The following is a 27353-nucleotide window of genomic DNA, read 5'->3' as shown; positions in this document are numbered from 1 at the left end:
GGCATGATATCTAATTAATAAAAGCTGACTTTGGACTTATAAGCATGATCTCTAAGGGAAACAAATCTGGATACATGCTGTGATGAAAAATTGGACTTCAATTACTTTACATCATATAGGCATGATATCAAATTATAAAGCGGATTTTTAACCCTATAGGCATGATCTCTACTGTTAAGGCCATTTAGACCCTATAGACATGATTTCTAATTGTGAATAGAAAAGCATGCAGAATTTATTTTAAACCAAAGCAGATCCTATAGGCATGCTGTCTAACAGACCATATTTGAAATCAAAATAGACCCTATAGCATTCTATCTACCTAATTTACCCAAAAAATACAACTACCCACCCTTTTTCACTAATCACCCTATAATTGTTTACGAATTATTACAGACCAAATGATTGAATTACAAAGAAGTGCAGAAATAAAAAATTACAACCAAAGGAAGTTTGATCTTGACTTCCTCTCTGAGTTATGTAAGGAACCACTTCAATGCTAGAATTTCAAAGCCTTTTCTCATACCTAGGTGTGTCAGAGTTCCCTAAGGACCTCAAGGGATCTCGGGAAATGCTCACACCCAGATTTACATAACCAAATAGAATGAGTGTAGAGTGGAAGGGCCAGCCCTTATGTGTCCAAGTTCAGAGGGAGCTCAAGGGTCCCAAGGCAAGGCTCACACAAGAGGGGCGGAACCTAGATTTTAATAATGTAGTAGAAGTGGAAAACATAGTTTGAAAAAGAAATTTATTTTTAAAAGCTGGATTGACAGTCAATTTTGAAAGCAATTAGTGACAGAGGTGATTTAACTCAAAACTATACAGAATCAGTAGTCATTCAAAAGGGGTCATGGGATTTTGGGGATACAATTTCCTGTAAGCATATGAACCCAGCATGGGTCTGGTTTGGTCATGCACAGCAATAGTTGATGCTGGCATGGCCACAAACCAGTCAAAGAAACATAAACACATAGAGGGGATATGGGGGTTTGGGGGTTCTTAAGACAGAGTATGCTTTAAAACACACATAGGGGAAGCATTAATCTAAGGGAAAAGGGAACATATTATAGCATGCTAATAATGTAACTTGACAGCAGAAACATGAGCAGAAGTAGGCAAGAGTGAGAGAAATTGAAGCAACTAAAGAAGCATGTTGTTGTTGAGGCTTAAAAAATTAACTAGGACATACCAGTAGAGAAGCAAAGTGCAGAAAGGTAAAGCAAGCAAGATTCCACAGTCTATCCTTGGCTTTCATACGACTAGACAAAGCAATAGCACAAGTAGTAGTAAAGAAGGAGATAGTTTTTAGTGTAAGTGTGTGTTCTGAACTCAAATTGTTCGTGTCTTTGAAAGAAGAGGGGGGTAGGGTATTTATAGTTTTGAAAATGAGTGAAGAATAAGGTAATAAGTAAAGTCTTGATACAGACATGGAAATAATCACAATCAGAATCAATTAACATAATTGATTCCCTTTTATTAAGGAATCACTGTTTAACGGATACTAACATGGTTAATTAAGGAAAGAAACCAGCTTGAAACAGATTGATTCTTGCCATATAAGGGGGAAGTTAAAGTATGAAGTAAATGATTGAGTCTAAGTACAAAAATATGCTTAATTTTAGGAAAGGATTCAAGGTAAAACATAACAGTAAAGGAAAGGAATCAATTAATTTTAAACAAATGAGTAAAAAATTAGGGTTCATAAGAAAACTTTTGCAACCAGTCGCAACATTGAGGAAATCAGGATCAATCAAGAAAGAAACATGATTCTGCACTTCAACATATAAATAGAATGAACAAAAGTATCATACATGCAAGGCCAAACACATTGGCAAAAGAAACAACACAAACATACCGTAGTAGCAGGAATAAGCTAGGATCCAATAGTTAACAAGATCGAATAGTCAGGGCTCACACGTAGAGCCAAAGGGAGTCAAAAACAAGTAAAGGTCTCACAGTAACAAGTAAGGAAAACTTTTTGAGAAATTAGGGTTTCAACAATAGTCGAGTTCAAAAGATGGTAAAAACTCGGAATAAAATAAGTCACACAAAGAAAAGAGAGTCAGAAACAAAGAATTTAATCGAACAAGTACATACTCAAACAAACAATTTCAGAACTCGGATACGACCAAAAGACCCTGGGTTTTCAACAATAGTCGAGTTTAAAAGATGGTAAAAACTTAGAATCAAATAAGTCAAATAGGCACAAATAACTTAATCGAACAAGTATACACTTAAACAAACAGTGACAGTTTCAGAAATCGGATAAGACCAAAAAAGACCTAGGGTTTCCAACATGCTGAATCAAGTAGAAGGAAAGCATAAACAAGTTATTTGAACGTAGTAAAATCATAAACAGCATTAAAACTAGAGAAGAAATCTTTAAAAAATTTAAGAGAAAACCCTAATCGTTGAAAAATGAAGAGTCCTTTTGAAAGAAAATTGAATAACCTTCGAGAAAACACTTAAAAATTTCATAATATGCACAGATCTAAGATATATCTGAAGAAAATTGAAAGATCTTAAAGTTTAGGGTTTCAGAGAACCCAGAAAATGAGGAAAACTTTGAAAAGTTACCGATCTAGCCAGAAAAGTCAAGGATCTGACTTGAAAGGCCGTGAACATAAGTCGAGCAAGGACCGGACCAGATCTCTCCGAGATCTATTTATGAAATCATACAAACGGGCCACCAGAGGGTGTAGGAGGCTGGTATACATCTCGAACGGCCATGGGAGACCATGGATTAGGTGGGGACTGAGGTATGGAATTGGGTGGCGGCGGCTAGGGTTCATGTGAGGATGCAGAGAGAATTAAGAGGAGAGGGATTCAAGGGCGGCGGGTGGTGAGAAATGAGTTAAGGTAAGGGGTCATTTGGGTTTAATTATGGAAGGGTGAATGGTGGCCGTTGATCTGAATGATCAACAGGCTAGAATTAAAGGGTAGGTGGAGAATCCGGGTTTGGGTTGGTTGAAATTGGGTTGGGGTCGGGTTTAATTGAAATTGGGCCGGGGAAATTGGGTTTGATTTGGGGTTAAATTTAGGCTAAAAATTAAATACAAATGGGTTGTTATTTAAATAGCCAATTTTCACCTTTTTAATTATAAAAAATAGTAAATAAATTTCTAAAAATAAATTGAAAGCATTAAAATTATTTATAACACATAAATAACAATTTAAAAATGTAGGGCTTAATTTTTTGAATATAAAACACAATTAAATCTTAAAAAGGCTAATATTGCAATTATATGCAATTAGCTTTAAAAATACTAAATAAAATTGTAAAAATATGTAAAAAAAAATTACCTTAGCTATAATTTGGCACAAATATAAAGATCCAATAAATGAATCATCAGAAATATTAATTTTGGACATAATTATTGGGATTATATGGATAAAAGGGGACAATAAATCAATTTAAACCTTTGAAAATTATGGAAAAATAATAAAACATTTGGACATGCTTATATATGCATATATATGCTATTTGAAAGTATTTTGCATATTGAAAAATATATAGAAAAAAATTGGGTATCAACACTGACCTCTACCTCTAGCTCTCTGACCCCTACCTCTAGCTGGCTGGGCGAGGGGTGCTGGGATCATGGCCCGAGAACCCTGCTGCTGTGACTGAACACCCACTAATCTCGGACATGTCCTCCGAATATGCTCATACTCACTACACTCAAAACATTCATCCTGATACTGCGACTATGGAAATTGAGAGTGTCCTGACGAGTCAACTGACCGCGGTAATAACTCTGAAGAGGAGGCGCTCTGATAGGAGCTGGTGGTGCAGTATAAGCTGGCTGCCCTAAAGGAGGTACATAAGGACCACGACTCCCTGAAGCTCCATGAGATGTCTGAAGTGCTGAATGAAATGGCCTAGCAAGATGGCCCCTACCAAAAGTACCTCGCCCTCCAGATGAGGCCCCACTGATTCCACCGGAGTGATGCGGCCTCTTGTCAGACCATTGACAACTCCCATGCGATAGAACAATCTCAACTCGTCTGGCCACATTGGCTGTATCCTGGAAAGAAATCTCACTCCTTGTCTCCTTAGCCATCTGCAATCTGATAGGCTGAGTAAGTCCGTCAATAAACCTCCTCACCCTCTCTCTCTAAGTAGGGAGTATAAGAAGAGCATGACGGGCCAAATCAACAAATCTAGTCTCATACTGAGTGACAGTCATAGAACCCTACTGAAGGAGCTCGAACTGCCTCTGATAGTCCTCTCTCTGAGTTATAGGAAGATACTTCTCCAAAAATAGCTGAGAGAACTGGTCCCAAGTAAGAGCTGGCGAACCAGCTGGTCTGGCCAAACAAAAATCCCTCCACCATTTCTTGGCAGAACTTGACAGACGAAAGGTAGCAAAGTCGACCACATTGGTCTCCACTATCCCCATGTTCCGTAATTCCTCGTGACAATTGTCCATATAGTCCTGGGGATCCTCAGAAGATGTACTTCCATAGGTAGTGGTAAAAAGCTTGGTAAACCTATCCAATCTCCACAAAGTCTCAGAAGACATAACTAATCCATCGTCGGCCTGTACTGCAACACCCAGCGGAACTACCCCAACTGGCTGAGTTGCTGAAGTCTGGAACTGGGGAGTCATCTGCTCCGGAGTGTGAGTAGCGAGAGTCTGTGCTCCTCCCCCAGCCCGAGAGACGGTTGGTGCTACAGGAAATGTGTCGGCCCAAGTAACACTCTCCATAAGGCCTACTAGACGGACCAAAGCATCTTGAAGTATCGGGGTAGCGATGAACCCCTATGGAACCTGAGCTAGCACTGCTGTAATGGTCTGGGCCTGAGCCTCCTCATCAAACTCTACCTGAGGCTCCGTTGGTGTTGCTGCTCGAGCTCTGGGCTGAGCTCTACCCCTGCCTCGGCCTCTAGCACGACCTTAGCCTCGTCCTCTACCCCTCATAAGAGCTTCCACTGGGGGCTCGGGCTGTTGATCAGCTGATAAGCGGTACGTGTTCTCGCCATCTGCGAATGAACAAGAGTAGATAGTTCAATTAGCATTGAGAGATCAAATCGTACGATAGAGAAGAATAAAAGTTAAATTATTTCTAAACTCTGTAGCCACTGGGGGTAAGCATAGAAGTCTCCGTACCAATCCCTCAGACTCTACTAAGCTTGTCTGTGAATTGTAAGACCTAGGCAACCTAGTGCTCTGATACCAACTTGTCACGGCCCAAAATTTTCGTCATCAGGATCGTGATGGCGCCTAACACCGCACTCGCTAGGCAAGCCAACGTTAGAGTTTTATTCACCCTTTTCCTTTACATTTCATAGATTAAAGTTAACAAAGCTAAATCAAGCAGAAATAAATGTGAAAGTACATGATTACCCGCTTATCTATATACTATTAACAATAACAAACCTGTTGCCACCCAGAAACTGGTGTCACAATACGCGAACATCCTATAAATATCTACAAACATTGATCTGAAAGAAATTACATCTGTTTCGAAATAAAAGAAAACATGAATGTAGAACATAGGAGGGGATGTCAGGACCTGAAGACGCCAGTAGGACTACCTTGAGTCTCCTATATGAAATTTCTACAACCGACCTTTTGATCAGCCACTACCAGCTCCAAAATCTGCACAGAAAGTGCAGAGTGCAGTATCAGTATAATCGACCCTACGGCGAGGTAGTGACGAGTCTATGGTGGGACATTTACAATATGACCTGCATACAGTATATAATAAAGCAAAAGAAAATATGGAACAAAATGAAATAGTAACTTGCAGCAAAAATGGATACAGAACTCAAATATCTTGCCAGTACTCAGCTATAATCAATCCTTAGGTGAAGTACAAAACTACAAAATAAATTCACAGCAGAAGAAGGATAGATAAACAATAAACTGATACGATGCGCAACCCGATCCCACCATATAAAAAGTAGCAATATGAACATTCACCCTAATTACTCTGTATCAATCCATCCTTATTCCTCCTGTTGCGGCGTGCAACCCGATCCCACAGTACAATAACAATCCACCCTTATTACTCCTAAATATATCACCCTTATTCCTCCTGTTGCGGCATGCAACCTGATCCCATCATACAATAACAATCCACCCTTATTACTCTTCAATACATCACCCTTATTCCTCTTGTTGCAGCGGCAACTCGATCCCACCAGACAATCACATTTCACCCTTATTACTCCTCAATATATCACTCTTATTCCTCCTATTGCGGCGTGCAACTCGATCCCACCATATCAGTACCAATCACATAGTAAGAATAGAAATTTCACAATTTAGCTCAAAACCGTCCACAATATTAAGCCTCAAACCAAAGCAATCAAGAGGAAGTTTCACTTAACTAATACTACACAGCGAGACCAACCAAAATATGCCATGAAACACCGGTACCAATTTAACCAATAATGTAACACAATGAAACTACGGAATAATTAATACCTTCAATAAAGAAACAACATCTAACTAGAACAATTAAACATGGAAGCACCAATAAGCATGTAGCAGTTAAGACAGGAAGAAAATATATTAGGAACGGAGAAAGAAACAGGCTAAACAGATAATTAGGCGGCGCATAGGTACTCAGCACCTCACCTATACGCCACACACATTGATTTTCACCTAGCAATTAAGCCAGTGATTCTTAATCTCTCAAATCAAAGTTAGGCACAACACTTACCTCGATCCACAGGCCACTCACTGCTCAATTACCGTTTTTCCTCTAGATTCTACCTCCAATCCAACCGTATCTAGTCATAATTAACTTAACAACATCATTTATCGCTAAAGAAATCAATTCCAATGCATAATTATAAGTTTTCCAATATTTCCCCTAAAAAGTCAAAAACCGACCCCAGGCCCGCGTTGTCAAAACTCGAGGTTCGGACCAAAGCTCATTCACCCATTCACCCCCGAGCCCAAATATATAATTAGTTTCGAAATTCAACCCCAAATCGAGGTCTAAATCCCCAATTTATAAAAACCCCAAATTGTTCCAAAAATCCCTAATTCTACCATGAAAGAACAAGATTTAGGGCTAGAAATCTAATGGGCGTTGATGAAAATTGAAGGAAATAAGTTAAAGAACACAAACCTATGATTTGGTGTTGAAATCCCTCTTTAAAATTGCTCCTAGGTCGAGTTCTAATGAAAGAGTTGTGAAATTTTGAAAGAAATCCCGTGTTGGTTCTATTTTAAAATCACTGGACAAGCCTTATTCGCATTCGCGAAGCTATGGCTCTATTGGCCTACGCGTTCGTGAGAAACCTTTCGCGTTCGCGAAGGCATACTCTCCCCAGCCTCCGCATTCGCGAGCCAAGTGCCATGTTCGCGATGAGTTATCTTCCCCTCCCCAGGTCCCATGTTCTTCGCGTTCGTGATAGATAGGTCATGTTCGCGAAGGGTAAAGTCCCCACTGCTCTGTGTTCACGATCAGTCCTTCGTGTTCGCGAAGAGGAATTTCCCCCTACCCCCATTTTACCTCTCGCGTTCATGATGCTACCTACACGAACGCGAAGAAGGGCATATTAGAACAGCCGCTGCAGCAAAATACCAGATTTTTCTAAGTCTAAAACATCCTGTAGCCTATCCGAAACTCACCCGAGCCCTCGGGGCTCCAAACTAAACATGCACACTAGTCTAAAAACATCATACGAACTTGCTCGCGCTATCAAATTGCCACACTAACACCTAGAACTACGAATTTAGCACCAAATTGCATGAAATTTTCAAGAAAGTATTAAAACTTCTATTTTCTCAACCAAAGGTCCGAATCACGTCAAATCAGTCCCGTTTCTCACCAAATTTTATAGATAAGGTATAAATATCATAAAGGACTTGTACCGGACTCCGGAACCAAGTTACGGACCCGATACTAACGAGATCAAATATTAACCAAATTCTTAAAACCATTATAATTTCAATCTTACAATTTTCATCAAAAATTCATTTCTCAGGCTAGGGACCTCGGAATCTGATTCCGGGCATACGCCAAGGTTCCATATTTCACTACGGATACACCGGGATCATCAAAATACGGGTCCGAATCTGTTTACTCAAAACGTTGACCAAAGTCAACAAAATTTAACTTTTTAGGCCAAAAATTATTATTTTATTAATTTTTCACGTAAAAGCTTCCCGGATATACGCCCGGACTACGTACACAATCGAGGGGGAATGAAATAAGGTTTTGAAGACCTCGGATCACGGTATCGAGTTCTAAAACATAAGATGACCCCTTTGGGTCATCACCACGAACTTCCTTTTAAACTCAATCGCTAATAGCTCGTAAGCTATTACCGACACCATATTATGTTCGCTAATGTATGCTTATAATTGTAAAGCATGATACATATAAGAAAGAAAGAAGTAATTATTTTGTTTCTTTCACTAAAGTTTATGATCTAACTGGTATTGTTTTCTTTAATATTTGATGATTTGATAATCATATCACAAGAGTAATTGCATTTTCAATTAATTGAAGTAAATAATTTGTTATTTTTATAAATAATTAATTACCAAAGTAGATTAAGGTTATCTTTTCTTTTATCAGACCAGGATAATCTCTTCTCATCTAAAACTGATGGTCAAAGTGGTCTAAAAGGAAAAAAATAATATCAATGTCAAAGGAATAAATGCTATACATCTATAGTATATGAATTAATGTTACCATTAAAGTTGCTTATCAAAAGACTATGTAGGTAAATTATATTAAAAGTTTACCATTAAAGTTGCTTATCAAAGACTATGTAGGTAAATTATATTAAAAGTTCAGGCAGAGAAATAGAAATAACAATACGGCTTGATTTTATTTCTTTCCGAAGCAAAATTATATTCCATATTAGTTTGATCATAATCCTCTCATCATCTTCCATTCAATATCTATTTACAAATAAAATTGAACATAACTATACCTAAAATGAGTGTAAATAAAATAAAGAGAGAAAGACTTAAAAACAATACATCTAGACATAATTCTGCTTAGTCATGTTGCATTTTCTTATACGTGATTTATCTTTTTTTGGTATTAAAACTAATTTGAGAAAGTTGGCATGAAAAAGTTAGGTGTATGTAGACAATGTTCGAAAATATTGCACACAGAGAAAAAAATTAACACAAAGTGACAAACTTATTGTGTGTTACTATATAAAACAACAACATAGTTATGTATTTTCCCTACTACCACCGCAGAAGAAAAAAGAAAAAAACATAAAAGACAAACAAGCAGAATTAGAAAAAATATCATTTCATTTGTAATATTACTTGATTCCTCATATATAAAAGGTAGGGACACACCTCATTTCTATTGTAAGAGAAATTAAGAGAAATAAGTTCCAAAAAATTCTTAGACATGAGTTACTCTTTAAGAAAGACCTTTGTAATATTATTTCTGTTATCACTTTATTCTGCACAAGGAATGAATGCCAAAATTATCATTCCAATTTTTTATAGACATCGAATTCATGTCCATATCGTTGATGGGATTCAAGCAACGTCTCCTCAATTAAGCTTTCATTGTCAATCTGACGATGATGATCTTGGATACCATTACCCTACTCTAAATCAAGAATTTCAGTTCGATTTCAAGCTTCGTGTTTTTGCTGTTACTCTATTTTATTGTCACTTTTGGTGGGGTACAAAACAAGCAATGTTTGATGTGTTTAGAGTAGATGGTGCTTGTTCAGTATATGGAGGATTGGATACTAAACAATGCTATTGGTTAATTAAAGAGGATGGGTTTTATTTTGCTAATCAAGAGAACCCTTCTCCCTCCTCGTTGTTCAAATTACATGATTGGGCATAAGGAAATGAAAATGGTGTTGTGAAATTTTGATGTTGGCTAGTTTGTAAAAGTAAAAAATTGGAATTGAATCAAGCACATTCGATGTCTTACTCTCCTATGTTTTCTGGTTAATCCCATGGCTTTTTTATACTTGTATGTTATTCATTGAGGAGGTAGAAATTTATCATTTTTTTCAGGTTATTGTTGGTCTTAGGTAAAGACACCTCATTTATTTTTATTAATATTAAGACGTTTGAACCTGAATATATATTTTAATATCAAGATATATATCCAGATTAAGATGTTTGAATATGAATACACATATAAATTTAAGATTTGTATCAAGATATGAATACACATATGAATTTAATGTACTAAGATATGAACACTGAGTGATTAAGATTGTTTGTTTTATCAACATTTGAATGTACAAAATTTATCTTTATCTAAAAAATAATAAATATAAAATTCAAACAAAATTCTGCAATCGAGGATGGTGGGTGGTGGGTGGTGGTAGTTGATAATGACGAACAATGGCAGTTATGGTTGAGTATGATGGTAGTGGTTGTGGTTAATTATGGTGGTGGTGGTTGATAGGTGGTGGTAGTTGATAAAAGTGGCACGTGATGACAGTTAGCAGTAAATGTGGATGATAACATATTAATGAATAAAGTTAGACTTTAGTATAGTCTTAATTATCCAAATCTACTCAAATCTTAAGCCGTAATTTTTTTTACTAATAATTAAAATTTAAATGATCAAAATTTGAACTTAAAAAATAAGTACACTTAACAACTAAAATTAAATAATTGAAATTCAAATATTCATTAACTACAAACAAATTATATGAAAGCGATAAGCAATAGTGGAATGATAAGTGGAAATATTAAAGACAAGGATACTCCATTAATTTTTAATGTAGATCTTACAATGGTCAAAATCATTCGTTCGTATTTTGGATTAAGTCTATTTGATGTAATATATTTTTTTATTTACAACTAGACAAACCGATGACAGAATCGAAATAATGTCGGTTTATTAGTTAACCTTTTCTCTTTTAATTTAAACTAGTCTTAGGATACGCGCGTTGCGTGTGTACCCCATCTCAATAAGTATAAACTTTTAAAATATTACATAAAAATATATTATAAAATACAAAATTAAAGAAAGCCGTATAAGTTTTTGGAAATGATGATTGTTCATTGTATTTTACTAATTTAATATAATCAAGAAAGAAACTATGCCCATAGAATTTCTCTATCATCATAATACAAAAAGAAAAAAGAAAAAAGGACAAGAGGAGAACATAGAATTTTCTACCACCATTGATTAACCAAACACTTTAGAGTTGAGTAATTAATGGTTATTTATATATATTTGTTACACGAAGGTGTAAGGCGTAAGAAAGAATATATCACAATTTTTCTGCACACACCATTTGGAGAAAGAATAAAGATAATAGTGCGCACATTGGCTTATTTATTCCCCGTTGGAATAAACACATAGATCCATCTATTATGGTAAAAAAACGAACGATATTTTGCTGAGGAGTTTTGTTCACCATATTCGATGACTATGAAATTTAAAATTCATAAATATTATTAAATAATTTAATTGAATTAATAAAATAAAATTTTAAAAATATAAACTCTTAAAATTTACAAATAATATTCATATTTAGTCAACAAATTAAAGTAGCGGATGACCTAGCTAAGCATAAAAACAACCTAGATAATTTTGAGAGCTAAATGACTATCATGTATCCCCTTATTTTTGTTTTAACGTCGTATGAAATGATGTTGAGGTACTATGTATGCTAAACATGTCAACTATAAAAGAAATAACGAAAAATCACTTTTTTTGTAGCTAAACATTAAAAATTCATCGTTAATTATTTTTTATCAAAAACTTCTATTTTCTATAAGATGAGTGTATTTTTAACATGATGAATTAATTCCAACGAACTTCTTTCTCTATTAAATTGATTGTATAAGGTTATGTTCTTGAAAACTTAATCAAAGTAAAATTTCACAATTAACATCAAAATTTTAAATATTAGTTTATCTAACATTTGTGGAATCTTCGGTGTTTCAACACTATGTTACCTTTTGTGATACTTGAAAGAGTTTGTTTTATATAGGTAGAGAAAAAGAAGTAGTTCTAAATATTAGGCCTTTTAACAAAAAATTGTAGGCATCGTGGGAATAAATAAAAGGAACTTAAAAATAATTTCAAGTAATACTTAAAACTTAATTTAGTAATTCGATGACTTTACTATAAGCATCCAAATTAATAAATGAAATCTTCAAATAATTTCAAGTAATTATTAGTCGGATGTCTTTTTAGAGTCTTATATCGTATTCAAATAAGGACAGAATATAAGTAAAATCTTACCCCTTATTAAATATTAAAAATTTTAAAATTCTAAATATTAGGAAATAATTAACGTCCAAAATTTTAAAAAAATAATTTAAATTACAACTTTGTCCAATGCAAAATTTATTTTTAAATAATATTTTGCTAAGGGTATTCGTGTTTTTAATATAATATAGATAAATATAGATATAGATATAGATATAGATATAGATAGATTCTTAAAATATTAAGAAAATCAAAACATGATACAAATGGTACGAACTCGAATTAGTATGGCATTGAGTTTTCTAGATCTTTTACAAACTTTAATAATTCACTCTTTAGTTGATTTCAAAATAAAAAATTAACATGGAAAGCATTATAATTATATTTACATAATCCAAATAAGAAAGTGATTCAAGATTTTATGTAACGACCCGATCATTTGTTTTGAGCTTTTGCACTTTGCTTGTCAATTCTCGGGCATGACTAGCCCCGTGTGATGTATTATGACTTATGTAAATCATCGATTTTGGTTTTCAGGATAATCAGAATGAATTTGGAAGAACAGTTCTCAGTTTGAAGCTTGAAATTTAAAATGTTTGACCAAGATTTAACTTGTTGGTATATGATCTTGGATCGAAATTTTAATGATTTGGTTAGCTTCGTTAGGTGATTCTGGATTTAGGAGCGTGATTGGAATGAGTTTTGGAGATCCGGAGTAGATTTAGGCTTGAATTGGCGAAAGTGGATTTTTGGCGATTTCCGGTTGGTAGGTGAGATTTTGATATAGAGGTCGGAATGGAATTCTGAGAGTTGTAGTAGTTTCGTTGTGTCATTTGGGATGTGTGTGCAAAATTTTAGGTCATTCGGACGTGGTTTGGTTGGGTTTTTGGTCAAAAGTGGAATTCAGAAGATTTTGAAAACTTAGGCTTGAATCCGATTTGTTTTGATTGATTTGATGTTGTTTGAAGTGTTTGGAAGATTGGTACAAGTTTGAATAAGGTTTTGGGATATGTTGGTGCCTTTGGTTGAGGCACCGGGGGCCTCGGGGTGATTTCAGATGGTTGACGGAGGAGTTTGAGACTTGGTGAAATTGCAGATTTTTGCTGCTTCTGGTATTTCCGCATCTGGGGATTGGGACCGCAGTTGCGACGCCGCATGTGAGAGCAATTGGCCGCAGAAGCGAAAAGAGGCTTGAAGAGCAGGGACTGCAGAAGCGGTTAGGAGGACTGCATTTGCGAAGTCGCAGATACGGGTATGGGACCGCAGATGCGGACAATGGGGAGTTAAGTGATTTCTGCAGAAGCAGATGAAGAACCGCAAATGCGGTATCGCAGAAGCGGTAAATAGGGCCGTAGATGCGAAAATCTCTGGGCAGAAGGTATAAATTGTGTCCTTCGCGATTTGAGCTATTTTCACCATTTCTAATTCGGCTTGGGAGCTTTTTGGACGATTCTAAAGAGGGATTTCAAGGGAACTTCATTGAGGTAAGGAATTGGACGTAAAACTTGTTCCTATACTATTATTTCACGGATCAGAGTTATTTAATGGAATTTAAGGGCTAAAATTGGTGAAACTAGGGCTTGGAAACTTAGACATTTGCTTGAGGATTTGAAGGACCATTTGAGGTCGTATTTAAGAAATTTTGATATGTAAGAAATCGTGGGGAGATAAGAAATCTATTGATGTAAAAATTATCGAATTCCGAGACGTGAGCCCGGAGGTCGGGTTTTAGTAATTTCGGGATTTATGTTGTAAATTGATTATTTTCGCTTGGGCTTCGTTCTCTTACCATATTTTGACGTCGTGGTTCTGATTTTGGATAGATTCGACGCGCGTGGAGGCCGATTCGAGGGGCAAAGGCGTCGCGAGCTAGAGATTTGACCGGTTCAAGGTGAGTAATGATTGTACATGATGTTCTGAGGGTATGAAACCCCGGATTGCACATTGTTGTGTTATACTGAAGTGACACACATGCTAGATGAAGAGCGTGGGGTTGTGCACTGTTGGGGATTGTGACTTAGTCCATCCGGAATGACTATTTTACCGCGTATTTGATTGAAATCTATCTGTTATCATCATTATTTGGGCTGAATCCCATATTTGGGCTTCGTGCCAACTATTTGAACCCTTAGGGAACTTTTATTGATATTTCCTCAGTATTTTGACTTTATACCTGAACTCAGTCATGTTATATTTCACTGGTTTTGTACTCAGCCATGTTTACTTTGTTTTAACACTTAAATGATCTTTTAAATGATATTTTGGGCTGAGAATCATGTTTTATTATTGCCCGAGTGGTGTGTGAGAATTTTGACTGAGTAAGGCCGAAGGCCTATGTTGTGAGAAAACATTTGATATTGATAATGAGGCTGAGGGCCTGAGATATGTATGCCACGAGGTGACTTGATTGATATGAGGCCGAGATCCTAGTGATGATGCCACGAGATGACTTGATATTGCGCTTGAGCCGTAAGGGGCCCCTCTAGGAGTCTACACACCCCTAGTGAGCGCGGGTACACATTGTGATGTGAGATTGAACCCAAGGGACTGGTATTGTTTTGAGATGTTGCCCGAGGGGCGGATTTGTTGACACGGTGCCCGAGGGGTGAACTTTTATGTGTTTATCTTTTCTTAATTGCCTGTCAATTACCATACTTAATTGTTGAAAAAGGCTTTTCATGAAGTTAAATTTGAGTTAAAGAATTTTTACCTATCTTTCATTGGTTTACTGTTTTAATGATTTTACTGCTTCATTATAGCATGTTTTGTGCCTTACGTGATTTCCTGCTTTCAATCTTTATTTATGATTATTACTCACTGAGTTGGAGTACTCACTTTACTCCCTGCACCCTATTTGCAGAGTCAGACATATCTGGTCCCGCTCCCGAGTGCTGATCATTTCCAGCTTAGACGGATCCGAGGAGTCTCTAGGTAGCTATTGGCGTTCGTAGCCTGGAACTCTTCCCTATCTTATTTCTTCATGTTCTTAGTTTCTGTATTAAACTCTGTAGTGTGATTTGGAGTATTCCGGATTGTTTAGATGTTTATGACTAGTGACACCCCGGTATCGGGCTGTGTTGGGGTATTTTTTGCGAATTATGTTATTAACTACTTAAACCTTGGTTTATTTGATCATGCTTAGACTGTTTCTTAATTCTTAAATGTTAAATACTGAAATGGGTAGTGTTGGCTGGCCTTATCTTCACGAGAGGCGCTATCATGACCGGGTTCGGGTCTAGGGTCGTGACATTTTAAAATCCTTTATATTAGTACTTTCTACCTAGTTTAATAAGGAATGACTTAATAACTAAATTTTTAATTATTTTTAAAGTCCTAAATATTAGGAGAATAACTTAATTAACTATTTTTTCCATCGTAAAATCTATTTTTAAAGGGTAAAAAAGGCGAACGACATTTCACTGAATGGCTTCGTGCTTTTAACATAGTATAGATTATTTAAATTACTTTGAAAAGGGTTAGGAAAAATGGGGAGAAATAAATAGCTAATGATAATTGATAACAAGTCAACAAGATGCATGTAACTTATCATACACTTTCTCTAGGTCAAATTAATTATGTTTGTATAACTAAAACATCCACTGCTATTCTAGTCAATGGAACGGTAACTAACTTTTTCTACCCAAGTAGGGGAATCACGCAAGGTGATCCATGTCCCCCTACATATTTATATTATGCATGGAAATGTTATCAAAATATATATACTATCAAGTGGACATTAGGACATGGGACCCCATCAACTTGGGCCATAACTGTCCTCTTCTATCTCATCTCTTCTTCGCAGATGGCTTAGTCCTAATTGGTAAAGCCAATAATAAAACTGCCTCATCCATTCAGATAGCTCTTAAGCACTTGTGTGATATATATGGGTAATCTATTAACTTCACTAAGTCCAGAATAATTTTCTCAAAAAATTGTAGCATACTAACTAGTACCAACATTTCCCTATTGATAGGCATAAATATTTACAATTCCTTTGATAAATACCTGGGATTTTCAATTATTGATAGTAAATTTGGCTGGTAGGGTAACTTTAATATCTTCAACACTTTCTAGCCAACCAACATACTACATGCAATACACAATGTTACCACCTAAGACAATCAAGAAGATCGACCAAATACAAAGGAATTTTCTTTGGGATACAACTGACCAAAAAAAAAGAAGCTTCATCTTGTCAATTGGGATTTGGTAACAAAAAATAAAGCTCAAGGTGGATTAGGATTAAGAAAGGCTAGAACCAAGAATTTATCATTATTAGCTAGTCTAGCATGGAGATTAGCCAATAACCCCACTAACTTATGGGTAATTACTCTGTTACAAAAGTACTCTAAAAACCTAGTGAAAAGTGCTCTTTTGTTTGAAAAAATTATCAAAGGATAGAAAATTTGCCAACAAGGAATATCCTGGTCCATCCACAACTCCTCTTCCCTAAACTTGTGGGAAAACAAATGGATACCCAACTCAAATAATCTTAGAACCTATTTGATATGTCCTTTAACCAAGGAAGAGAACTCTATTAAAATATTTGATGTTAGATCCGTTAATAAGTGGAACTTAAATAAAATATCCTTTGATATCCTGCCGGAGATAAAAGGCAAAATTCTATCCACTTTCATCCCTAGTGAAAGCAATAAGGACTCTCTAACCTGGGACATCAATGAGAATGGGATCTTTACTACAAAATTATGTTATGAGCTAGTCGAAGGTAACACTCCCTCGATAATAGACTTTAGTTGGGTATGGAATTTCAATTGCCCTAATAAAATTAAAATTTTCTTGTGACTACGTAATCACAATAAATTACCTTGTAGAAGCTATCTATCACATATAGATATGAACATAGATGAGCAATGCACAATTTGTCGAAAGGAGCCGGAAATAATTACTCACATCTACATCACTTGCCCTCTAGTTCAATTACTATGGAGTGCACTAGGCATCAATACTAGTTATTTCCAGTCCAAGCAAAATCATAATTGGCTCCTTTACCTCAAAGAGAAAAACCCTCATATTCCAAACAATCACCTGTCTTGGTGTACATTGTTCCCCTTCATAATCTGGAACATCTGGCTAACTAGGAACAAAAACAATATTAATAATGCCTCGTTCCTATCTCCCTAAATATGATCTTGGATCAGTCCATCGAATATAAATTACTAACGGATCGTGAGTTCAATTAGGATAGAAAAATTAATCTAACAATTAGTTGGACTAAACCTCCAACTGGTTGGTATAAGCTAAATATCAATGTAGCTTTTGATAAGGCCAATGCTATTGGAGGTATAGGAGGAGTTTTTAGAAACCATAATAGAGACTGAATGTTAGGATTCGCTTCAAAAATATCCTCTAAGACCCCAATCCACACAGAGCTCATGTCACTTTACCAGAGACTTTGTATTTCCAAAAACATGAAGCTATATTCATTGGAGATAGAGACTGATGCTACACAAGTAATTTCTTTCATCAACGAAGGATGCAAAGCTTATGAATATGTTATTAACTCATGCAGGTTGCTTCTGGTACAAATGGACATGGTGGTGATGCATCACAATTTCAGGCAAGGGACCCTACCAAAGCACGCAGGAGCTTTCCCAATATTCAATAAAATCGAACTTTGGTTGTTTCATACCCCTTTGTTCTGGTCAGGATGCTGGCAGACAACGGTGATTTTGGTTTTGTAAAAACTGTTTCTTTGAAGTGTTGTAGAAAATTTGCTACGCTTGGTAATCAGCATGCTATGTATGGATTATCATCTACTAATGATCCACAGGATCAAACCTACTTCTGTAATTCCTTGTTTTATTTTAATGAAATAAATATTTTTCCCATAAATAAAAAAACAAGATGCATGTACCTTTGTTTAGATAAATTAGAGAAAACGAATAGCTCAATTTTGATGTTCTTTTGTTGAATTAAATTATTCACCTTTAACTTCTTGAGACAATTTTTAATTTGAGTCTTTTAAAAAATTAATAACAATTCCTACAAAATCGATGTTATAGACATGTAAAGTAAATATGGCAAAAAATTCAGATGTATGAATTCTTACTCTAGATTAAAGTGTGATAAAGTTCTCCAAAAATCAGTAGTTTTGGCAATGTAACTAATAAAAAGATGTAATCTTTAGTGAGATTACTTAGTGAACCTAATATTAATAAAACATTGTCAATCACTCTTAAATATTAAAGGGAAAATATACAATTGACCGCTCGATCAAAACTAATTACATTCTCTGGGTAAAAAGTATATAAAATATGTATATTTTTTTTGTATAACACACACACACAATATATATATATATATATATATATATATATATATATATATATATATATATATATATATATATATATATATATATATATATATATATTTGGAAATAAAGAAAACTTTTGGATTTTTATATATGTATATTTGCAACAAATAATAAAACCGCTTGCAATTTTAAATATGCCATGATATGTATGAGACTATTAAATTATATCATTAAAAATAAATTAGAAATTTAAAGTTAAATTATTTTTAAATATAAAAAAATAGTTATTCTTTTTTAAGCAGACTAAAAAAGAAAATAATTGATGGAATTTATGTTTGACTATAATCCTATATTTTATGACATTACTTGCCTAATATTTTGAGATTTTAATATTAATTTAGCGAAGGAAAGACTCCCATTTCATAGTGTCTGGAGAATATAAGTTTGATCGAGGTGCATCAAAGATGCAGTCATCGATTCTCCCGAGAGATCACATGTGTAACATTTGAGCTTAATTGGGTTGATTTTATACGTAGGAACATTTAATTGCGACGTGGAGAGAAAGGCACAAAAAGATATAAAGACATTGAAGTAGAGCATGAGAAGAAAGTCGGTGCAAGGCAAGCAAAGGTTGACGCTCGAGATGGCCCCCTACTTCATCCAAGGCGTCAACCATCTCGCGCTAGATGGTGCCTAGCGAAGGAAAAAGGGCATCTCTCATGGCAGAAAATATGGTGCCTCACACGGTGCCCTGCGAGATCACCCCTTTTGTCTGAGAAAAGTTGGTTTTCTTGTTGGTTTTGGACTTGGACATTTCAACCATAACCTATAATTACCCTCTAAACTCAATTTGTATGGGTTTGTACAGAGCAGAGTTAGGATTTGAAGCTTATGAATTTTGAATTTTAGTTTTTTAAAGTAATCGAGTTCTAAATTAATAATTTATATATATTTAAAAAAAATTTTAAGATAAATATATGATGTGAATTAAAGCTACTAAGTTCGGTCGAACTCGTATTCCGTATGCTAGCTCAGCCTCTGAGTGCCGCCATCCTTAATCTTATCCGCGTCTTCTTGAAAAGCGCTCATCCCACACTTCCATGCTTCAACTTCACTTCCTGCATTAACGCCCAATAACAGTCTCTCTATATATACGTTGTAATTCCTTCATCTGTCGATGTTGCCATTTGAGAACTTCCATTTCCCAAAATCGTGTCCTCCTCGCATCCATAAATTTTTATTAGCGTTGAAGAGGAGGAACGACCGATGACATTGGCGCCGGTCGAGGAATTCGGATCAGGCATATCGAAGTTAATCTGGAAGACAAATAGAAGGAAAAAAAGCTTCTGATCATCATAGAAGAAAAGGGAGAGGAAAATACACGGGGAGTGTAACTAAATCTCTTAATTGAATTGAAGGCATTAATCATAGTTCGTGAGCCTTTTAAGACATAACGTATATAATTTATAAGGAAAACCAAGTTAGGTGTGGTAAATAGTAAATATTAATTTAAAAGGGTAAATAAGTTTGTATTAAAATACATATAGGGAAAAAGGGTCATGTATAGATAAGAGCTTGTTTGGATAGTTGTCACCTATTATATTGTTATCCCAAAAATAATGTTTGTTTTGATTATTTATTTAAAATTGGTTGTATTGTATTGTTAAATCCATTGTTCCGAAATAATCAAAAGCCCCATTTTATGAAACAACCAATGTGATGTGGTGGGATCGTTTTCTATTTTCTTTTTCAAATATGCCCTTACTTATTACTCCATAATTCTATTTTTTTTTTTTTAATTTTAACTCCAAATCTCCAACCTATTGACCTACTTTGTCTTCTTCCATCTTTTCTAGAGTTCGTTTGCCCCGTTCTTTTTATCCAAGTCTCCGTTCAATTCTTTCTCTTTCTATCATTTTTTTGTTGCTAATATTAGTTAACCTTTTTTTCTAAGTTTTTGCTCTTGTTTTCAAGCTACCTAATTAATCATAAATTAGTAGAAAGAGGTTGTCTAAAATTATTTTTATATGTAATTTTTGATAAATTTTATTTTAGATAATTGAAGGTATTTTAGTGAACTTATCAGTTACAGTACAGTACGATACAGTCAAACCAAACAATAAAATATTATTTAACAAAAGCAAACGATATAATCTATTCAAATGTTGTATCCATAAAACGATACAATACAATACAATACATTATAAAATATGGATAACAATGATCCTAAGTAAGGCCCAATAAGTATTGACATGGATAGAGCTCTCTATAAATAGATGTGGAATATCCTATTGAACCCTTGGCAATTCTATTCTTGGGATCATGGGTGCTATCGTGGCTAACGGTATGTATTTAACCCTAACTCAGTTCAGCTCTTACTCAAGATTATTATTTTATGTGTATATTGTGTCTTATTCTCTGTTATTATTGTTATTTAATATTCTTCATATCCCATATTGCGTTCCATATATATTTCTCTCTCACTTTTCGGAATAGGAACTGTCATGTTAAGCATCATTCTGATTATATTATTAGTTGAGTTTAGCGCAGGAATTGCAAATGCTCTGCTAAAGCACTGTGATTTCATACTTGAACAGAAATTTATTGGGACACAACACTGGCTAAACAAAAGTAGAATGATAGGAAAGAGAATGAAGAGATTTGTGATTATTGCATACTAGTAACCGTCATAAAACATTTATGTAATATAGCTAATTAGGTTCAAGTAATATAATATATAATATAGTATTATTCCATAGTTGTTAAAGTCACGCTGCGCTTAATCCCTGAAGCGAGGCTTAAAGCATGTTGAACACCTTGCGTTGTTTAGCGGACACTTCAGTGTCGTCATCAAGGCTTTAAGGCATGCTTTCCCTAGCCAATGAGCATAATCTTGAAGATGCAATATGTAACAATTGATATTTCACTTTATCGTATTTTTTTTTCAATTTTTTTTCCACATATTTGTTATTCATGCTTATAATTATTCATCTTGGACAACATATACATTTGTAGTTTTTTCTTCCTTGCATTCTTTTTCTTCAAAAAGCTCACACTTTATTTGCACTTTGGGCTTAAAGCCCCAATGAACTTTAGAGGTTTTTCGCATTTTTCGCTTTTGATAACATTGTATTAATCTTGAACAAGAAGTGGGAAGTCGGTCAAAGTAGGTCGGAAATTGAAGTTTCTTGTGAAGGTGGTCTAAAGTTAGCTAAATTTGACAAAAAATTGCTAAGTGTATAGAAAAATCTCAAACAATTCCTAATTTGAGAAAGTACCATTTGAATTGCTTCTTCCTCTTATTCTCAATGATAAATTGTATTTTTGTTTTTTTTCCATTTCAGAAGGGTCAGAAATTAGCATGGAAAGTGGTGCGTCGCTGGCACGTTCTCTCTTGAAAATTGAGTCATTTTCTGTTAGTACCTGACCGGTCGTTTTAAGCATTTGCATTTCGTTCGCCAGTTTTCAGGCATGATTTTGTAGTATTCGCCGGCTTTGATTTTCAGGATAATCGGAATAGATTTGGAAGAACAATTCTCAGTTTGAAGCTTTAAATTGGAAATGGTTTGACCAAGTTTTGACTTCGTAGTATTCGATCTTGGATTTGGATTTTTTATGATTCAAATAGCTTTGTTAGGTGATTTAGGACTTAGGAGCGTGATCGGAATGCATTTTGGAGATCTGTGGTAGATTTATGCTTGAATTGGCGAAATTGAAATTTTAGCGTTTTTCGGTTAGTACTGAAAATTTTGATATCGGGGTCGGAATGGAATTTCGAAAATTGGAGAACGTCCGTTGTGTCATTTGTGATATGTGTGCAAAATTCCAGGTCATTTTGAGGTGATTTGATAGGTTTCGACGTCATTTGTGGAATTTGAAAATTTCATAAGTTCTTAGGCTTGTATCCTAGGTTGATTTAGTGTTTTGGTGTTGTTTTGAGTGTTCTAAAGTTTCGATTATATTCGTGTGTTGATGTATGACTTGTTGGTATTATTGATTGAGGTCTCGAGGGCCTTGGGATGATTTCGGATGGTTAACGGAGAGTTTGGATGAGGAATAAGGCAGCTGAAGTTGCAACTTCTGATATTTCTGCACCTGTGGAGTAGGAAATACATGTGCGATGATCGCAGATGCAGAAGATGATCGCGGATGCGGGATTTTGAATAGCTGAGGCAGGAGACGCAGGTGCGGATAGTGGGCCACACTTGCGAGACCGCAGGTGCGGTGTTGTGATCGCAGAAGCGGTTTCTGAGGGCATTAGTAGGAATCGCACCTGTGATGGATTTTCCGCAGGTGCAGCTTCGTTGAAGCGACATTTTTGACGGCAGATGCGGTACCTCTGGGCAGAAAGTATAAATTATGGACTTCGCGAATTTTGGTTCATTTTCCACCATTTTTAGTCGGCTTTGGAGCTTTTGAGAGCGATTTTGAGGAGGAATTCAAGGGTTTATCAGTAAGGTAAGTGGCTTGAGCCCTAATACTCATATACGTGATGATTTCCTGTTGTTTAATCATGTAATTATTGGAATTTAAGGGTTAAAATTGGAGAATTGGGCTTGAAACTAGAGAGTTTTCATTGGGGATTTTAGGGGGTCATTTGAAGTCCGATTTTGATATTCTTGGTATGTATAGACTCGTGGGAGGATAAGGATTCTAGTGACGTGATTTTTATCGAATTCCGAGATGTGGGCCCGGACGGTCGGGTTTGAGCCGATTTCGGGATTTTGGGGTTAATTTGATTATTTTTGCTTGGGCTTTGTTCCTTTAGCATATATTGATTTAATATACTAATTTTGGTTAGAGTTGGAGCATTCGGAGGCCGATTCGAGAGGAAAAGGCATCTCGGGTTAGAGTTTGGATCGGTTTGAGGTAAGTAATGATTATAAATGGTTTCTTGAGAGTATGAAACCCCGGATTTCACATCGATTCACTACTTTGAAGTGACACACACGCTAGATGACGAGCATGGGGTCGTGCACCATTGAGGATTTTGACTTGGTCCGCCTCGTACGACTATTAAGTCGCGTATTTTGGTTGAAAACTATTTGATACAATTATGTTTTGGAAAGTATTCCTATGCTTTGGGTTGGATACCATATTTGGGCCTCGTGGCAACTGTTTGGACCCTTAGGGGCTTTCTTTACAGAAAATTCCTCAATGTTTTGATTTAATAACTGTACTCGGTCATGCTATGATTTACTGATTTCCTAACTCAGTCTTGTTTACACTAATTTAATGCATAAATGATATTTCGACTGAGCATCCTGTGTTACTGTAGCCTGAGTGGCTTGAGAGGTGTCTAACTGAGTGAGGCCAAGGGCCTGTGTTGTGAGGATATTATGGGATCGGGCTGCGCGCCACAACATGTTGTACTGGTTTGTGATATATGAGAGGCCGAGGGCCTGATTTATTATGCCACGAGGTGGCTTGTTATGTGAGGCCGAGGGCCTAATTGATTATACCACAAGATGACTTGTTATAGCGCTTGGGCTATAGAAGCCCCTCCAGAATCTGAACACCCCCGGTGAGCACGAGTACCCAATGTGAGTGATGTGATATTGCCCGAGGGGCTATTTTTGATTTATGTTGTTGTTCGAAGGGTTGATTACGAGTGATTGTGAGGTATCCCCAGGGGCTTGTTCTGTTGATATTTTGCTTGAGGGGTGGTTTATGTTTCATTTTGCCAGAGGGGCTGTATACGAGTGAGTTTTTGCCCGAGGGGCCGATTATGTTTTCATTATTTCTACTCACTGTTTCATCACTTGTTTGAAATATGCTGAAAGATGTTTTAAAAGGATTTTTCACATCTTTAAAAGATTTCTAACCTAAACTGGATTTTTAACGAAATGATTTGATTTATGTATTGTTTTGGAAACACATTGTGCTTACTGTCGTGTTATGACGTGGATTATGTGTTTTCTTACTGCTCAACTTTCATTTACGTTTATTACTTACTGAGTTGGCGTACTCACATTACTCCCTGCACCTTGTGTACAGATCCAGGAGCTGTGGGTCTTGATAGAGAGCGCTAATCGTTCATTCAGCAGGTCTTGGAGTCGACAAGGTAGTTGCACGACATTCGCAACCCTGTTCTTCTCCCTCATATCTTCCCTATATTTCGTTAGTGTGTCTTCCAGATTTTGTTAGACTTTATTGTACTTAGACAGAGTTGTAGTTGCTTGTGACTTGTGACACCCCGATGTCGGGCTTATGTATTCATTCTGCATTAGTTATTTAGACTTATATTATGAGATTTCTTGTTAATTAAAGGGCTTAAAAATGACCTTTATAGAATAATGGTTTGATTCGGAAATTGTGTCGGCTGACCTAGTTTCACGATAGGCGCCATTACGATCGGGTTGGTTTTAGGGTCGTGACAAGTTGGTAACAGAGCCTAGGTTACATAGGTCTCATGAGTCATGAGCAAGTTTAGTAGAGTCTCGCAGATCGATACAGAGACGTTTGTAATTATCTTCGAGAGGCTACAAAACCTTTAGGAAAATCCTACATTCTTATATTCTTATCGTGTGACATTGATTCAGCTTGAAATGTAACTCTTGAGATTCCTTCTACGCGTTCGTACGCATGAGCGCTCAGTATCACCTGTGCATCGAAGGCTTGTGATCCCCTGATTGTAGGGAGAGATATAATTTTTGTGTGTTGATCTTGGGCCAGTCTGGAGGACTTAAGGCCGGGTTTGCCTGTAGCTTGAGCACTGAGGCGTTGATTATGTGAGCGCATGCTTCTGGATTTATATGTTTGATAATGCCCCTATTAGTGGAAGTGATGACTGGATGGCTATGTGATGAGTGTGATGTGACTGCGAGATGTGTTCATATGATTTGAATGTGACGAGAGGGGTCCGCTTGAGGGTAGAAAGAACTATTTGGTGTTTGATTTCGATCTTGATTTATATGTAGCCTCGAGTTATGGGTGTATTGAAGGATCTTTTCATGTTGTCTCGTTGGGAAGTGAAGTAGATTTCATGTTGTGATATGAGTTCAGACTTAGGGAGATTAAGTGATTGCGTGATGTTTATGACGGTGGAAGGGTATAAAGAGATCTTAGTTTGAGGCGAAACAGGTGGGTTATCTCCTGCAGAGTGTTCTGAAGTTGTGTGATCCCTATGTTGTTTTGTAGCGAGATCTCTATTACCAGTGAAATACATGGGTTGCAATTTGAATTTGGATTGTTTAAGAGTGGGCTTATCTGTTACGAGTGTGAATGCAAAATTTGCAGATGATTTGAAGTACTAGATGGTTTGTGTTGCACGAGCTTATGAAGGATTTAGTTTAACCTCACCATGGTATTATGGCTGTAGTAGAGTATGGGCATTGTGAGTTCTGAGTGTTTTGACCTATGTCTTTGAGCCAAGTGGGGGAGTCTGCTATTGATTAGTTGATTGCACGGTTATGTGTTGTATTGGTTTCAGTTTAAGGTATATTAGTGAATTAGTTGTGTCTTGCAGGGGTTGAGATCGAGGATGGCTCGAGTAACGGAAATTTTAATAAAGGTTATGTTATGCTTTATGGGTGTATGAGAATCACGGAATGACTTGAGTTGTTATTGGTGAACGATGTATGGTGTACGGTGCATGGAGCAGGAAATCATTTGATTGCATTAAGGTGGGGTTACTTTCCAGGATGTTGGAGTGCTGATGAGGAACAGGTCATTCGGTTCATTTGATCAGTCTAATTGAAACCTGAGTAGAGTGGATGACTCCCGAGAATGGTTTTGAAGGATTTAAGATTTACATGTAGTAATTGGAGATCTTCAGGATGTATATTTGGCTAGGAACAGGGGTTTACATTGGAGGGTGTCAAGACTTGTGGCATTTCTATATCAATTATGGGATTCTGCATATCAGTATCAGAAAGGTAAAGGCAATGGCTTTGGATTCGCAGGAAGTCTCTTTAGGGTAAGTATTTTAAATGTGGAGTTTTTTGGGATATTTTAGTGGCTTATGAGACTTAGACGGTGTGGTTTTATGCTTGGGTCTCGTGTGGTGAGTCTAGGTTGAGGATTGCAGTATTATGGCAAGGAGAAGTACCAATTAGAAGTAATTCAAAAGGAACTTGGATAAATAGGACAGTTTGGTAGTAGGTTGGAACGACATGGCAAGGGATATGATTAGATCTTTGGGTGCTTATAAGGTAATGAGTTTCTACAGGTGTCTCGTGGCAATGCTCTTGGGTTTTTGGTGATCTCCGTAGCTTGGCTGAGCTAGAATGATTCAGTCCTAACAACTTGGTCTTGTGCAAATGGGATTCAGAGAATTCTTGATGGTTTCTACCACAGTTAGAGATGTATATTTTCTACTGATGGGAGGAGAATGTGATGTATAGTAATTTTCTTCTAGATGGGATCAAATGGAAAGTTCTTGGCTAGTTGAGTACGTAGTTGCTTGTGGCTCGGAAAGGACTATGAAGTTCTCATATTTATCATAGAATGGCATGGTATATGCGGTAAGTGGTGTAGGGTTGAGATTGACATGTGTAAGATCACAGTTCAGTTTTGAAAGGAAGGTCATAAATTCTTAGGCAGCGCGGGCATTTTCAGATGATTAGGCAAATGATATTGCTAATTGGTGTGGCTTGAAGAGGGCATACATTTCGGAAAGGGCAATGTGATTGAGTTAATAATACATCATTGGTATTGCGACACTCTCTTGTTTAATCGACTGCTGATATTCGACTTTGCTTGATGGCACAAATGAATTTAAGAGTGTCCCTCGTGGAATGATTAGGTATTGGATGTGTGTATATATTCGGGCAGTGGAGTTGGGATCGGATATGGTGATTCGTGTGCGATATAGATTTGAAGACTGGGAGTTCTCATAAATAGGTTATGTCGTGGTTGTAGACCGCGTGTATCGGCCTTGGGTGGTGATGTTTGGGGGGTTTGGAGACCCGAGTGGATCCTTTGTTGCTTAGTATCT

General features: G+C 36.3%; 1 protein-coding gene across 1 annotated transcript in view; it reads right to left on the bottom strand.

Moving 5' to 3' along the window:
• Positions 1-4901: 4901 nt before the first annotated feature.
• Positions 4902-27353, bottom strand: part of LOC138887039 (uncharacterized) — a 33701-nt gene continuing 11249 nt past the window's right edge. The window contains exon 3 of the mRNA XM_070168751.1: positions 4902-4987. Coding sequence (XP_070024852.1) covers positions 4902-4987 — 86 coding nt within the window. The remainder of the gene's footprint in view (positions 4988-27353) is intronic.

The sequence above is a fragment of the Nicotiana sylvestris genome, chromosome 3, assembly GCF_000393655.2.
Source record: "Nicotiana sylvestris chromosome 3, ASM39365v2, whole genome shotgun sequence".
Classification (NCBI taxonomy): domain Eukaryota; kingdom Viridiplantae; phylum Streptophyta; class Magnoliopsida; order Solanales; family Solanaceae; genus Nicotiana; species Nicotiana sylvestris.
The sequence above is the reverse complement of the archived record's forward strand: the minus strand, read 5'-3'. Positions and strand labels throughout refer to the sequence as shown.